The sequence below is a fragment of the Schistocerca piceifrons genome, chromosome 4 (genome assembly GCF_021461385.2).
Source record: "Schistocerca piceifrons isolate TAMUIC-IGC-003096 chromosome 4, iqSchPice1.1, whole genome shotgun sequence".
Lineage (NCBI taxonomy): Eukaryota > Metazoa > Arthropoda > Insecta > Orthoptera > Acrididae > Schistocerca > Schistocerca piceifrons.
In genome coordinates this window covers 576783909-576801102 of record NC_060141.1, presented here as the reverse complement: position 1 = coordinate 576801102, position 17194 = coordinate 576783909, and the positions used below count along the sequence as shown (strand labels likewise).

The window sequence follows — 17194 nt, the reverse complement described above, 5'->3', positions numbered from 1 at the left end:
TTACCAAACAAAAGCTCTGGCAGGTCGATAGACACACAAACAAACACAAACATACACACAAAATTCTAGCTTTCGCAACCAACGGCTGCTTCGTCAGGAAAGAGGGAAGGAGAGGGAAAGACGAAAGGATGTGGGTTTTAAGGGAGAGGGTAAGGAGTCATCCCAATCCCGGGAGCGGAAAGACTTACCTTAGGGGGAAAAAAGGACGGGTATACACTCGCACACACACACATATCCATCCACACATATACAGACACAAGCAGACATATTAAAACCCACATCCTTTCGTCTTTCCCTCTCCTTCCCTCTTTCCTGACGAAGCAGCCGTTGGTTGCGAAAGCTAGAATTTTGTGTGTATGTTTGTGTGTCTATCGACCTGCCATCGCTTTTGTTTGGTAAGTCTCATCCTCTTTGTTTTTAGATATATTTTTCCTACGTCCTTTTTTCCCCCTAAGGTAAGTCTTTCCGCTCCTGGGATTGGAATGACTCCTTACCCTCTCCCTTAAAACCCATATCCTTTCATCTTTCCCTCTCCTTCCCTCTTTCCTGATGAGGCAACAGTTTGTTGCGAAAGCTTGAATTTTGTGTGTATGTCTGTGTTTGTTTGTGTGTGTATCGACGTGCCAGCGCTTTCATTTGGTAAGTCACATCATCTTTGTTTTTAGATATATTTTTCCCATGTGGAATGTTTCCCTCTATTAATTCATATCATTAATTTGAACCCAAGAATTACGTTTGTTATTGCCACTGTTGCATTTTGAAATCTTTCCTGTCGTCTTATTTTCTCTCTTTGTTTTTGCCAGTAGTTTCACCTTCTCCTTTTTACCGTAATCTACTATACAATTTTATCCCGCCTATATATACTCAATAATACGTCACCCACTTCCAAACCATAACCAAAAAATTTTTTTCCGCTTTCAACACTACCGCTGCTATAAAATCCACTGTTTCTAGTCCACAAACAGTTCCTTACACCTATTAAACAACCATTTCGTCTAGTTCTGATAACTTTCGCTTTATTTCCATTTCCGTTTTTCCCACATCACTGATAATTTTTAGCCGCTTCCCACAGGTTTTAACGTCATTATTTCATCGCCAGACAATTGTTAGCCTCATTTTCATAATCTGCCACCACAAAACCACTCTTTTTAATACATTTACACGCCGTTTTTTCGAAATTTTCGCGAATCTCTCCATCCTTTAACGTGTTTTGGCGGCAACACAACCACCTAACCTTTGTGCACATCGTTGTCTACCAACCCAAGTTCACCACAGGATCAACATAGCCCAGCTTTATCCAACACTTTTTCACCTTTTTTCACAACAGATCTCCAGTTACTGTCTCCAGTTATTTTCATTTTCATTTCAACCTCATGTAACACTTTCCACCCTCTAATACCATGTCACCTTCACAACATCCCCACGACGACCCCATTAAGTTTTATTTACATTCCCTCCGCAAACATGCCTTCACCCTAGCCAGATTACGCTCACATATTTTATTTTCTCAGGCTTGTCTGACATTTGGCATTACCCCCAAAGGCCTCACACTTAAAGTTCCCATCTCTGGCTGCAACCCTTCTTTCCATCAGTCCCTATACCAGTTCCAAACTGAACAATCCATTGCCCTCACCCACCTAATCCTTCACGTACACATCAACTCAGCCAATGAACACACCTGTCAACTCCTATCCTTAATAAAAGTCCTCAATCTTTCCTCTCCCACATCCACACCGGCTGTTCAGAGCATCCTCCTACAGGCCAACCGCAAATTCGAACAGCATGCCACCCTTCACCTCAAAAAACTATCCAATCTCCTGGTTTCCCACCTCCGGAAAGGCAACTCACTCACCCTTCACAACCTTTCCAGCAAACCTCAACCTCCTCTCATTGCACACAAACCCAGTCTCTCCCATCTACTCAACCTCCCATTTCCAGCTCCACTCCCTCCAAAACCTCAAAATTCCAATCAACACACTCTGGAACCACAACACCCTAATTCAGTAGTTAACCTTTCCTCCAAACCTCTCTCCCAATCCGAAACCTCTGTCCTATCCAAAGGCCTCAGCTTCAGCCCCACTCCCAGATTCAACCAAACAGCCCTCGTCAAAGATTTACTGTCCTACACTCGTACTCTCTGCTGGAAGTATCACTTTGCCACAAAGAAAAACGATCCTAATCCTACTCCTAATGATCCAACTCCCCAAGACACTATCCAAATTGAACCCTGCCTGGAACAGTTCCGTCCTCCGTCACAGCGGGACCCACCTCCTCTTCCTCAAAATCACCCTATCCAAACCTTCCAGGAATTTCTGACTTCCAGCCTTGCCTCTCAATCCTTCTTAAAAAACCTTAATCCTACTCCCAACATCACCACTGCTGAAGCCCAGGCTATCCGTGATCTGAGGGCTGACCGGTCCATCGTCATTCTTCCAGCGGACAAGGGTTCCACGACCATGCTACTTGATCGTCGGGAGTATGTGGCTGAGGGACTGCGTCAGCTTTCAGACAACACCACATACAAAGTTTGCCAAAGTAATCCCATTCCTGATGTCCAGGCGGAGCTTCAAGGAATCCTCAGAAAATTAGGCCCTCTACAAAACCTTTCACCTGACTCCATCAACCTCCTGACCCCACCAACACCTCGCACCCCTACCTTCTACCTTCTTCCTAAAATTCACAAACCCAATCATCCTGGCCGCCCCATTGTAGCTGGTTACCAAGCCCCCACAGAACGTATCTCTGCCTATGTAGATCAACACCTTCAACCCATTACATGCAGTCTCCCATCCTTCATCAAAGACACCAACCACTTTCTCGAACGCCTGGAATCCTTACCCAATCCGTTACCCCCGGAAACCATCCTTGTAACCATTGATGCCACTTCCTTATACACAAATATTCCGCACGTCCAGGGCCTCGCTGCGATGGAGCACTTCCTTTCATGCCGATCACCTGCCACCCTACCAAAAACCTCTTTCCTCACTACCTCAGCCAGCTTCATCCTGACCCACAACTTCTTCACTTTCGAAGGCCAGACATACCAACAATTAAAGGGAACAGCCATGGGCACCAGGATGGCCCCCTCGTACGCCAACCTATTCATGGGTCGCTTAGAGGAAGCCTTCTTGGTTACCCAGGCCTGCCAACTCAAAGTTTGGTACAGATTTATTGATGACATCTTCATGATCTGGACTCACAGTGAAGAAGAACTCCAGAATTTCCTCTCCAACCTCACCTCCTTTGGTTCTATCAGATTCACCTGGTCCTACTCCAAATCCCATGCCACTTTCCTTGACATTGACCTCCACCTGTCCAATGGCCAGCTTCACATGTCCGTCCACATCAAACCCACCAACAAGCAACAGTACCTCCATTATGACAGCTGCCACCCATTCCACATCAAACGGTCCCTTCCCTACAGCTTAGGTCTTCGTGGCAAACGAATCTGCTCCAGTCCGGAATCCCTGAACCATTACACCAACAACCTGAAAACAGCTTTCGCATCCCGCAACTACCCTCCCGACCTTGTACAGAAGCAAATAACCAGAGCCACTTCCACATCTCCTCAAACCCAGAACCTCCCACAGAAGAACCCCAAAAGTGCCCCACTTGTGACAGGATACTTTCTGAGACTGGATCAGACTCTGAATGTGGCTCTCCAGCAGGGATACGACTTCCTCATCCTGCCCTGAAATGAGATCCATCCTTCATGAAATCCTCCCCACTCCACCAAGAGTGTCTTTCCGCCGTCCACCTAACCTTCATAACCTGTTAGTTCATCCCTATGAAATCCCCAAACCACCTTCCCTACCCTCTGGCTCCTACCCTTGTAACCGCCCCCTATGTAAAACCTGTCCCATACACCCTCTCACCACCACCTACTCCAGTCCTGTAACCCGGAAGGTGTACGCGATCAAAGGCAGAGCCACATGTGAAAGCATCCACGTGATTTACCAACTGACCTGCCTACACTGTGAAGCTTTCTATGTGGGAATGACCAGCAACAAACTGTCCATTTGCATGAATGGACACAGGCAGACAGTGTTTGTTGGTAATGGGGATCACCCTGTGGCTAAACATGCCTTGGTGCACGGCCAGCACATCTTGGCACAGTGTTACACCGTCCGGGTTATCTGGATACTTCCCACTAACACCAACTTGTCAGAACTCCGGAGATGGGAACTTGCCCTTCAGTATATCCTCTCTTCTCGTTATCCGCCAGGCCTCAATCTCCGCTAATTTCAATTTGCTGCCGCTCATACCTCACCTGTCTTTCAACAACATCTTTGCCTCTGTACTTCCGCCTCGACTGACATCTCTACCCAAACTCTTTGCCTTTACAAATGTTTGCTTGTGTCTGTGTATGTGTGGATGGATATGTGTGTGGTGCGAGTGTGTACCTGTTTTTTTTTTCCCCCTAAGGTAAGTCTTTCCGCTCCCGGGATTGGAATGACTCCTTACCCTCTCCCTTAAAACCCACATCCTTTCGTCTTTCCCTCTCCTTCCCTCTTTCCTGATGAGGCAACAGTTTGTTGAGAAAGCTGGAATTTCGTGTGTATGTTTGTGTTTGTTTGTGTGTGTATCGACCTGCCAGCACTTTCTTTCGGTAAGTCACATCATCTGTGTTTTTATATATATATATATTCATTAAAATAGATACACACAGTTGGCTTTTGTGTTTAAGAGACTGTAGATGTTTGTGTAAGTTGATTAGGTGTTTATCATATTTTGTTTACTTCTGTGTTCTCTGAGCAATGTGTATGGCCTTTTCATTTTACTTCACAGAGTTCCACAATTGGTTTGGTTACACTAAACGAGATGAAGGCTAAGCAAGAAAACATTGTCAAAGAGCGAGAACGAAAACTGGCGCAGAAACAACTAGAAAAAGAACAAGAGAAACAAAGACAACTGGAAGCTAAACAAGCAGAAAAAAATAGACAGAAGCAACAGGTATGTTTATTACACTGTCTCCTTACTTTTAATACTTACGTATGCATTATAGATATTAGAAATAGACAGTGGAGCAGGTGAAGATAACCTTTCACAAAATAAAGGAGCTGTTGAGTGATAGATAGCCACATGAATATGTCCTTGGATATGGTAACCCAGCCTAAAAATGTGCATCCTTCTTCAGAGCACATGGACACACATGTTCACAGTCAGCTACATTGTCACAGCAGTGCAGTGTTGTTTTTATTATTGCAGCTGTTGCAGATGAGATGAACAAGGGAGATGGAAAGGGACAGGAATCTGGCACTGGAGAGATCTCACCCTGATGTAGCTAAGCCTAGTAGAGTGTTCCATATGGTGAAAGTGTGAGGGAGAGGGTGAATAATGCGAGAGAGAGAGAGAGAGAGAGAGAGAGAGAGAGAGAGAGAGATTGGTTAGTGACCAGTGTGAATGAGAGTTCATACAATCATAGACCTATAAAATACACTAACGCGGGTGGAATTAGTGAAGAAGATAAGCTAACAAGCTGATGGAAGAGATATGAAGGGACTGAGGACACAAGCAGAAATTATTGAAGTGCAAAACTAGTTCAGTTGAGGCTTCAGCAACTACAGAACAGAAAATGGGACAAATCCCACATACACAATTCAGAACAAATCCCACATACACAATTCAGACAAGCTTGTGTTGGGAGGAATCATCCAGATGACACAGTTTATGAAGCACCCATTGAAACTGACCATGTTGTCTGTAGTGAAATATTCTGCCCCTGCATTCACTTCATTTCTCTTCCTTCTCTTTTAATCTATATACTTCTCACTCTGTGCACATCAGCTGTTGACTGTAGCTGGCACTGTGTTTACCATTGTACTATTTTTGACCGCCTACTCTCTCTGATGGCTCCCCATTCATCTTTGCCTCCTCTCATCCTCAAAACAGGCGGGTCTCTGTCACTCTGTGGTCTGAATGACCTTTCCATACGTTTTTTACCTCTGTCAAAATATCTTTCTCTACTCCTTGAGGGAGGAAAGTTCTGAAAGCTAAAATACAGTCACGTACTTTTATGCATGTCTATTAGCAGTGTTAAATGTTTCACCTCCTGAAGGTAAGAAATATCCAGAAATTCTGTCTCATAATTTTGAAAGATATATTTTATAGTCCATGGCCACAAACACCCAATCTTATCACGGAGACAGGGATTATTGTCAATGATGCCATTGCAGTGGCTCTGGAGATGAAAGACAAAAATCTCATCAAGAAAGCTTGGAGAATGTATGTTTTGCTACAACTGATCACTTACATCACACTTAAAAGACGAACAGATAACATAGTTCAGATCCAATAAACACAACATGAATGTTATCTTGATAAATACATAAAAATGGTGTAATGAAGGATGGCAAGGACTCAACCTGCCTTGATGGTGGCATTAAGAGAATGTTGCAAAAATGGAAATCGTCACTTACCTGGAATGGGAGAAGGTAACAGTCTGGTCATCCAGATACTTCTTATTGTGTATAAGTATTCACTGTGTAGCCATAAGCACAGATGTCATCGATCAAGTGAGATGATGCAGTGGTAAGACACTAGACATGTGTTTGGGTAGAAAGTGGTTCAAATCCCTACCAGGTCATCCATGTTTAGGTTTCTATGATTTCTCTAAATCGTTTTAGGGAAGTGCCAGGTTAGTTTCTTTTAAAGGGTACAGCTGATTTCATTCCCCAAATCTGAGTTTCTGCTTCATCTCTAATGCCTCACTGTTGATAGTACATAAAACCCCTGTCCTCTTCCCTTCCTTTAGCTTCCTTAGACAGTGTGGGCTCGTTGTTATTGACAGATGCTTTTCCAGGAAGCACAACCACCTCTGTCTTCAATTTTTGGAGCATCAACACAGAAAAGCCTTGGATATCTGTGTTTGGAGGCTGCTCATTCAAAATGCAATTGCTTGAGTGCCCATAGCTAAAGTCTAGGTCTGATACTACTTGTGGTTCTAATCCACAAATCTGGTAATCTTAATCATAGTTGAGTAGTCTTTATGCAGATAAACTTCTTTTGATAAATTGAAATTCTTTGTGCTCCACAACAAGAATAGAAAGACTTTTATTGAAGATGTATCTTGTCATGGAACACAGGCCCGTGAACATATAAATGACTTGCACTAGCTGATCTTGTACAAACAACAACCATTTATGTAAAAACTTACACTTAACTATTGGTGGCATGTCATTTGGCAGGCATCAATTTACTGTTTAATTACTACCTGTAAGGCTAAGATCTAAATCTATTTTATGTTTGTAAATGAACTTGATGTTTGCAAAAGTCATCAAATTGATGACTCCATGCAAAAAATCTAAATAAATAAATAAGTGTAGAAGTGTCTCATTTGCCTCGACTAAAAGAATGTTAGTCTGTGCAAATTTCATTGCCCACAGACACACTCTTAACACTTTCTACTGACTTTTATATAGTCATCTTACACTGATCTGAAGCTGACCTAAAAGCCTAATATAACTATCCTGAGACATAATATAATCTGAATCCAACGTGTTTATCTGCTCCTCAGATCCCACCCATGATATCAATGTAATATATTGGTGGACTTTTATCCTATGGAGTGTTAATCCTCTGTAAAGTTGATATAAAATTTGAAACCTTCCATCCAGTTTGTTGGAGATCAGACAGATATTAAAGCCAAAGAAAAAAGACCAAAAACTGAAATATTAAATTCTTCATCGGTGCCCACAAATGAGAGTGCTAATAACAGATAGCAAGTTTAGCTCTCAACTTTGAAGCTGTATTTGTACCAGTGTAAGCAAGATCCGAAGGACTTATTACATAAATAGTTACTGTCAATGAGGCCAAGGTTCATTACTATACCCCATAAAACCAAGCTGGCAGTTTTCCTTTCAAATAACATACCAAGCAAGGTGTAGCAGTGCTGAGGCACTGGACTTGCATTCAGGAAGAGTAGGTTTCGAACCCACATCTGGCCGTCCTAACTTGGGTTTACCGTGGTTTCCAAGGTCAATGAATGCTGGGCTCTTTCCATTGAAAATGCTGTGACTTATTCTGTGTCCCGTCCTTGTCTCACCCACGGAGGAGGGTGGCGCAGTAGTTAGCACACTAAACTCGCAATGGGGGAGGGGACGGTTCAAACCTATTTCTTGCCTCCCTTATTTAGGTTTTCAGTGGTTTCCCTAAACCACTTACAGCAAATGCTGGGTTGTTTCCTTTGAAAGTGCATGGCCGCTTTCCTTCTCCATTCTTCTATAATCCAAGTTTGTGCTCAGTCTCAAATGACATCATTGTCAGTGGGATGCTAAACAGTAACCCTCCTTGTCATCCTTGCCTAAACCAGCCTAAATTTGTCTTTTGTAGATGTATAAATTGTATCTGTAATGTATTTTATGTGTCCTGTAGGTTGTGTTCAGTGCTCAGAGGATAAACAAACAAACTCAGAAACAAACAATGAGTATCTGCCAGTGGATCTGTTCTGAAGAAGAAGATGGTTCCAATGACTGGAAAAGATGTACTGACTATTTGTTTGGAATGCCATGGATCTTGTACACAAAAATTTCTTAGAGGAAGAAAAAGAAATTACTTGTCAATACTATAGTGAGATACTTCACCACTTGAACAGCAATTGAAGTAAAGTCTTCCCCATTTGACAAAGAAGAAAGTGTTGTTCCACCACGACAAAACCCAGCACATTCATCAATAACTGTTGTCTCAAAATTGCTTGAATTGCATTATTAGTTGCTGCCATTGTAAAATCCTGCTGTGGCAAATTGATTACGGTATGCATTTAAATCATTGGCCACAAAATTCTATAATTATTTTCTCACATTGGCATCAAACATTGCATCCATTAATGAAAACTCAAATACAGATGTACACAATTTAATTAGGCAGAAATTTTGTGCAAAACCTAATGAGACTATCAGCTCATTATGAAATATTAATCTACCCACCCCACCCCACCTCATACAACATCACACCACCCTAGTCTGCCTGCTGAAATGCAATCGTGACATTATGTTTGTATATTCTGTCACTTTTCATTGTGTGGATAAAAATTCTGCATAACAAAGTAAAATGAGCAAAATTTCTTCAGAGTTTAAACTTGTTTCCTACTTGTCATATACTGCCAAAGTGTTGAGTTTTGCTGTATTCTGCTATTTATTCGTTTCAGGTCATGTCATTCATCTTCTGAAATCGTGCTGGGTGGGCCAGTGAGTGAATGCTTTTTTTTAAAAGATTAGGCAATTCTCCATCCCATCCATATAACGATAGCTCTTGGAATCCCAGATGTTGCAGTGTAAGATTAAAACAAATGCTCCCACAGGCGAGTGTGTTAAAATCCTATTGGTTAACTGCCAAAGCAGGTGCAACAAAGTGGTAGAGTTTGAAACACCCCTGAAAAACAGTGAGCTCACATAGTACTAGGTGCAGAAAGCTGGTTGAAACCTGAAATTGATAGCAGTAAAATTTTTGTGGTAAATTTAAGTGTATTTCAAAAGGATAGGCTAATGGGAAATGGAAGTGATGTATTGCCACAGTAGACAAGAAACTCAGATCCACTGAGATAAAAATTGAAGTTGCATGTGAGATTGGGGGGGAGTTTTCATTGCAGTTGACAAAAATACTGTCTCTAGTGAGGTCAAAGATGAGTGTGGCAGTGAAGTTTTCTTGTCACGTATAACAGATGTAGGTGAAACCAAGTTAATAGTTGGTTGTTTTTACCAGGCTCCTGATTCTGCTGTGACAGTTCTAGAGTCATTCAAAGAAAGTCTACTGTCAGTAGTGTGTAAATACCAAGATCATGCTGTTGGAAGTGACTTTAAGTTTAGACTGGGATATCTATGGATTTATCAGACAGACAGACATGCGAAATACTTTTGAAGACAGTTTTCTGAAAACTATCTTGAGCAGCCAGCTCGGCAGCTCACCTGCAATGGAAATATCTTAGACTTATAACTACAAATAGGACGGACCTTGTCAACAGTGTCAGTATATAAACGGAGATTAGCGATCAAGATGTCATTGTAGCAACTATGATTACGAAGTTAATAAATCAGCCAAGAAAGCTAGTAGAGTGTTTCTGCTAGCAGATAAGCAGTTATTAGCATCTCACTTACACAGTGAATTGGAATCACTTAGTTCCAGTAAGATGGATGTAGAGGAATTATGGGCAAAGATTAAGCAGATTGTAAATTGTGTTATGGAGAGTTACACGCCAAATAAGTGGATAAAGGATGGAAATGACCCACCATGCAGGGTGTATACGACTCGGGACAACCGAGAGATCCAGGAAAAACCCGGGAATTTTTTCATCCGGGAGAAAACTGGGAAAAACCTGGGAATTGTTTACAATTCTGGGAATTTTTCATTGTTTTAGTTTTCAGTTAAATTTTTGTGATTTTGAGTGGTAAGAACCAATACTCTAACAAAGGATATTACTGTACCCCGCTACTGCAGAATAACACTGCAACAACAAAACATGAACGAGAGAGGCAAAAACCAGAAACGTAAATTAAACAAAACACAGTGCTCATACAAGCATCTGCCAACAGCAAAATGTGTCAGAGGCTTTTGGGAGACTATTCAGTGCTTCATAACAACAAATTGCCTCCGATGAGCATGACGTGACAACTATTTAAATTATATTCCTTTGAGCAGTTGCGGGCGGGTTCTTGTGCATGCGTAGTTGAATCGCGTATGAGAAGTACCTTCTCCCGCTTCTTGTTACAGAAGTGTGGCTTGGCACCACTACCTAATATTGCCCCGGTTCGGAAATATAGTAAATCCGGGCCTGATGCACAGACCAGTCTGAGTTGTGGTGGGGAGTTGGGTCGTCTCCACGTAACCTGTGTTTACATTCAGTGATTTTGTTGTTTCCTCTTCGTTTATTGCTCTCACGTTAAATGATAAAATGGATTTTCGTGACGAGGAGATATCAAATGAATTAAAATACATTTGCATAATTACGGATGGCCAAAATATGTCATTAGTTTCAGATTTTATTTCCACCTTTCTGACAGTCAAGCATTAATCACCTTGCAGAACAATGAAGTTATCTTTGTTGGTTTGCTAAAGAGATTTGGCTTTTATTAATCTTTTCTGCCGAGGTAGTCAGTTTATTTGAAACGAACTGTTTAATTTCACACTGTTGGCTGGTTTCAACTGTTCGCTGATTTCAAGTGCACATATGCCATAATAAAGAACCAAACATGAGATAATACAATAAAATTTACATCCAAATCTGGACATACGAATGTGCACTTTAAGCCGAATTATGCATTTTAGTATGGTTCACGAAATTCCGATGCTCTTGGAGTATCATTTGATGTCTTGTTTCTTTTATGAAATAATGTAAGATCTTTTAATGTTTTACACGTACGAACATATGGCCATCCTGCGTCATCGCGTGGTGACGACTGTTATCTGGCTCTCTTGCAACTGCTGAAATGAACCTATTTCCAACAGGTAGCGGGAAAATATAGCGAACTGTGGTTTGAAAAGTGTTACATACATTAAAAGCAAATTTCCTTTTACGCGAGATGAACCATGTGCGAGAATGTACGATGAATTTCTTAAACAACAAAGCGTTTGACTCTCATTTAAAAATCAATTCTTTGAGGACGACCATTTAGAAGAATTTCGAGCTCAGAAGATCACACATTTACATCGTTATTAAAAATTTTACTGGCACATTTGTGTGATGTATTTTAAAGTGTATCACGTGCAGGAAAGATCGACATTATATGTGGAAACTTAGCTTCTCTTCCAGCTTATTAATCTTGGAGACCAATATTATATGTGAATGCTATGTATATTGATTTAAACCATTAACTTTTCTTATTTGTGTTTTCACGCTACTTAAGAGTGATCTTGCTATTGGCTGACTACATCACGTGTCCTATGCTGTCATCAGCTGGCGAGATCACGTGACATGAGCTATGAGTGGCTTACAAAAGCGCATCGCAATCTCGATTTCAATCCTTCGGAAAGTAACATGCGGTATTTGGTGGAATTTGAATTTATACCTTCGTAATAACGAAAATGTGCAGCCTACATATTGTTGGACATCAAAGGTGTTTCAAAACGTGTTTTTTTTTCCCCCGGAGTTTCGTTTTCTAAAGTGGCGGGAAATTCTACGTTGGTATATAAAACCATAAACATTCAAAGGATTGATGAGTTTTACAGTGCCAAGGAATAGTATACGGTCACTTAACATGGAAAAAGTGTATTTTCGCCCGGGAGATAGTGTATTTTTAACCAGGAAATCTGGGAAAAATCCGGAAATTTTTTTTCCTTGTCCACGTAGACACCTTGCCATGGTTTAATAATGAAATTCGAAGGATACTGGGGAAGCAGAGGTTGTTGCACTTGGTTAAAAAGGGAATGCCCAAATGATGACAAGTGAAGGTTAGTAGAGATTCATATGTCTGTGAAAAGATCTATGCGCGGAGCATACAACTACCACCACCATCAGACCTTAGCAGAAGATCTTGCTGAGAACCCGAGGAAATTCTTGTCTTACGTAAAATAACTAAGCAGGTCTAAGGCTTCCATTCAGTCCCTTGGTGACCAGTCTGATGTAGCAGATGAAGATTGTTGTTGTTGTTGTTGTTGTTGTGGTCTTTAGTCCTGAGACTGGTTTGATGCAGCTCTCCATGTTACTGTATCCTGTGCAAGCTTCTTCATCTCCCAGTACCTACTGCAACCTACATCCTTCTGAATCTGTTTAGTGTATTCATCTCTTGGTCTTCCTCTACAATTTTTACCCTCCACGCTGCCCTCCAATACTAAATTGGTGATCCCTTGATGCCTCAGAATATGCCCCACCAACCGATCCCTTCTCCTAGTCAAGTTGTGCCACAAATTTCTCTTCTCTCCAATTCTATTCAATACCTCCTCAATAGTTATGTGATCTACCCATCTGATCTTCAGCATTCTTCTGTAGCACCGCATTTCGAAATCATCTGTTCTCTTCTTGTCCAAACTATTTATCATCCACGTTTCACTTCAATACGTGGCTACACTCCATACAAATACTTTCAGAAACAACTTCCTGACACGTCAATCTGTAGTCGATGTTAACAAATTTCTCTTCTTCAGAAACGCTTTTTTTGCCATTGCCAGTCTACATTTTATATCCTCTCTACTTCAACCTTCATCAGTTATTTTGCTCCCCAAATAGCAAAACTCCTTTACTACTTTAAGCCTATCATTTCCTAATCTAATTCCCACAGCATCACCCGATTTAATTCGACTACATTCCGTTATACTCGTTTTGCTTCTGTTGATGTTAATCTTATATCCTCCTTTCAAGAGACTGTCCTTTCCGTTCAGCTGCTCTTCCAGGTCCATTGAAGATAGCAAAATGAAAGCTGAAGTTTTAAATTGCACGTTCAAGAAATCATTCGCACAGGAGAACCATACAAATATACCATCATTTGACCATCGGAGAGCCTTCCATATGGACGACACAATAATAAGCATCCCTAGCCTAGAGAAACAACTGAAATATTTGAAAGCAAATAAATCACCAGGTCCAGATGGAATCCCAGTTTGATTTTACAAAGAGTACTCTACGGCATTGGCCCCTTATCTCGCGTGCTTTTATTGCAAATCTCTCACCCACACAGAGCTCCAAGTGACTGGAAAAAGGTACAGATGACTCCAGTATATAAGAACGGTAAAAGAATGGGATCGCAAAATTACAGACCAATATCCGTAACTTCGGTTCGCTGCAGAATCCTTGAACATATTCTCAGTTCAAATGTAATAAATTTCTTGGGACTGAGAAGCTTATGTCCATGAATCAGCATGGTTTTAGAAAGCATCACTCAAGTGAATCTCAGCTTTCCCTTTTCTCACATGATGTACTGTGAACTATGGATGAAGGACAATAGGCAGATTCCATGTTTCTAGATTTCCGGAGAGCATTTGACATAGTGTCCCATTGCAAGCTAATAATGAAGTATATGGAATAAGTTCTCAGATTCGTGAGGGACTTGAAGACTTCTTAAGTAATAGAACCCAATATGTTGTCCTCGACGGCGAGTGTTCATCGGAGACAAGGGTATCGTGAGGTATGCCCCAGGGAAGTGTGACAGGACCACTGCTGTTCTTTGTATACATAAATGATTTGGCTGACAGGGTGGGCAGCAATCTGTGGTTGTTTGCTGCTGGTGCCATGGTGTATACTAAGCTGTTTTAGTTGAGGGAATGTAGAAAGATACAAGACAACTTAGACAAAATTTCCAGTTGGTGTGATGAATGGCAGCTAGCCCTAAATGTGAAAAAAAATGTAAGGTAACACAAGTGACTAGGAAGAACAAACCTGTAACATTCAAATACAGTATTACTAGTGTCTTACTTAAAACAGTCAACTCGTTTAAATATCTGGGCGTAACACTGCAAAGTGATATGAAATGGAACAAGCATATAACTCGTTTAAATATATGGGCATAACATTGCAAAGTGATATGAAATGGAGCAAGCATATGAGAACTGTGTTAGGGAAGGCAGATGGTCAGCTTCGGTTAATTGGGAGAATTTTAGGGGAGAGTAATTCACGTGTGAAGGAGACCACATATAGGATGCTGGTTGACCTATTCTTGAGTTTTGCTCGAGTGTTTGGAATCCGTACCAGGTCGGATTGAAGGAAGACAAAACAGTTCAGAGGCAGGCTGCTAGATTTGTTATTGATAGGTTTGAACAACATTTAAGTGTTACAGAAATGCTTTGGGAACTCAGATGCGAATCCGAGAGTGGAAGGCAACATTCTTTTCGAGAAACACTTTTGAGGAAATATAGAGAGCCAGCAGTTGAATCTGATTGCCAAATGATTCTACTGCCGCCAGCATACATTGTGCGTAAGGACCACAAATGTAAGATATGACCCATAAAGGCTCATACAGAGGCACGTAGAAAGGCATTTTTCCCTTTGCTCTATTTGCGTTTGGAACAGAAAAGGAAAAGACTAGTAGTAGTAGTAGTAGTAGTAGTAGTAGTAGTAGTAGTACTCTCCACCACACACCGTAAGGTGGCTTGTCGAGTATCTGGGTAGATTTAGAAGTAGATGTAAATGTAGAAGTTTCCCAATCACACTGTAATTATCAGTGGAGCTTTAATCATCCAACAATCAATGGGGAAAATTACAGTTTTGTTAGTGGTGTGCATGATAAGACATCCTGCGAAATATTGCAAAATGCCTTCTCTGAAAACTACCTAGCACAGATAGTTCAGAACCCCACCAGTATATTAGATTGAATGGTAACTAATAGACCTTCCGTCCTTGAACATGTCCACATTGAAACTGGTATCACTGACCATGACACAGTTGTAGCTCCAATGATTTCCAAAATATAAAGGACAACTAAAACAAGAAGAAAGATATATATGTTTAGTAAACTAGATGAAATGATCTGTAGTGTTATATCTCAGTAAGGAACTTTTACCTTTCTGCATAGAGCTGCAGCATCTAGAGCAGGGCTTCACAACATATGTGCTCGCGGAGCAAGCTATGAGCAGCAAGGCGCGAGCAAGGAGCAGCGCGAGCACGCTACCCCCACTACTGGACCAGAGTGGAGAGTGGGGAGTCACGTGGGGCACACAACAGCTGTCACCAGTCAATGTAAATCCGTGGCCACCTGCAGGGATATCACTCACGAATTATTACTGCGACAAATGAAACAAATAAAGGAGAATGTACACATGCCACATAATTTTATTAGCTTAGTGTATGCCTCTACATTTGTATTAATTTGTGAACTGTTACACAATAAAAGGTGTCACTGAAGTGTGGGATTCTCGGTTATCTTGTACTTTTTGCCGTTTAAAATTGCGTCTATGTTCGGAGTAATTGTTCTTGTGTATTGTAGGCGCAGCGTGCAGTTTAAATTTCGATCAGACAATGCGTTTCTCAGGCGCATCTTGTTACATTTCATTGCAGAGAACAGTTGTTCACAAACATACATGTAACCGAATATTGATATTATTGTAGCCGCCAGTTTCTGTAAACGAGGAAATCTATCCTGAGGGAAGTGTCTATGTTCTGAAATTTGTCTCCGTATTCTCTGTCACACTGCAGGTCAATAATTTCTAGTTGCAGCTCAGGACGAATCTCTTCAATATTCGCTGAATATGGAGAGGAGAACGTATCAAAATCACTGTCTAGTGCTGTCAGATCTTGAAAGCATTGATCACATTCTTCCTTAAGGGCAACTAAACTATGTGAATAACGTTCACAGTCTTGTGAACATCTTGCATGGATGATAATTTAGGAAAATGAGCTAGATTTTTAAAAGCTCATATTCAATCTATGAAATGAGTAACTAGCAGATCTTTACCTTGTAGTGAAATGTTCAAAGCATTCAGATGGCTAGTTAAATCTGCTAAGAACGCGAGATCACATTTCCATGAAGGCTCTTTCAATTCAGGAACACACATGTTATTTATTTCCATGAACATATTTATCTCATCTGTTGTTGTTGTTGTTGTGGTCTTCCGTCCTGAGACTGGTTTGATGCAGCTCCCCATGCTACTCTATCCTGTGCAAGCTTTTTCATCTCCCAGTACCTACTGCAACCTACATCCTTCTGAATCTGCTTAGTGTATTCATCTCTTGGTCTCCCTCTACGATTTTTACCCTCCACGCTGCCCTCCAATACTAAATTGGTGATCCCTTGATGTCTCAGAACATGTCCTACCAACTGATCCCTTCTTCTGGTCAAGTTGTGCCACAAACTTCTCTTCTCCCCAATCCTATTCAATACTTCCTCATTAGTGATGTGATCTACCCATCTAAACTTCAGCATTCTTCTGTAGCACCACATTTCGAAAGCTTCTATTCTGTTCTTGTCCAAACTATTTATCGTCCATGCTTCACTTCCATACATGGTTACACTCCATACAAATACTTTCAGAAATGACTTCCTGACACTTAAATCTATACTCGATGTTAACAAATTTCTCTTCTTCAGAAATGCTTTCCTTGCCATTGCCAGTCTACATTTTATATCCTCTCTACTTCGACCATCATCAGTTATTTTGCTCCCCAAATAGCAAAACTCCTTTACTACTTTAATTGTCTCATTTCCTAATCTAATTCCCTCAGCATCACCCGACTTAATTAGACTACATTCCATTATCCTTGTTTTGCTTTTGTTGATGTTCATCTTATATCCTCCTTTCAAGACACTGTCCATTCCATTCAACTGCTCTTCCAAGT

At 41.0% G+C, this 17194-nt stretch overlaps 1 protein-coding gene across 2 annotated transcripts in view; it reads left to right on the top strand.

Moving 5' to 3' along the window:
- The window catches only part of LOC124796306 (protein FAM50 homolog), a 125120-nt gene that overhangs the window by 40003 nt on the left and 67923 nt on the right, over positions 1-17194 (top strand). For both annotated transcript variants that reach the window (XR_007016742.1, XM_047260432.1), the window contains exon 3: positions 4789-4953. Coding sequence is in view for 1 of the 2 variants with exons in the window: in XM_047260432.1 (XP_047116388.1) it covers positions 4789-4953 (165 nt within the window). In the remaining variant the exon portion in view is untranslated. The remainder of the gene's footprint in view (positions 1-4788; positions 4954-17194) is intronic.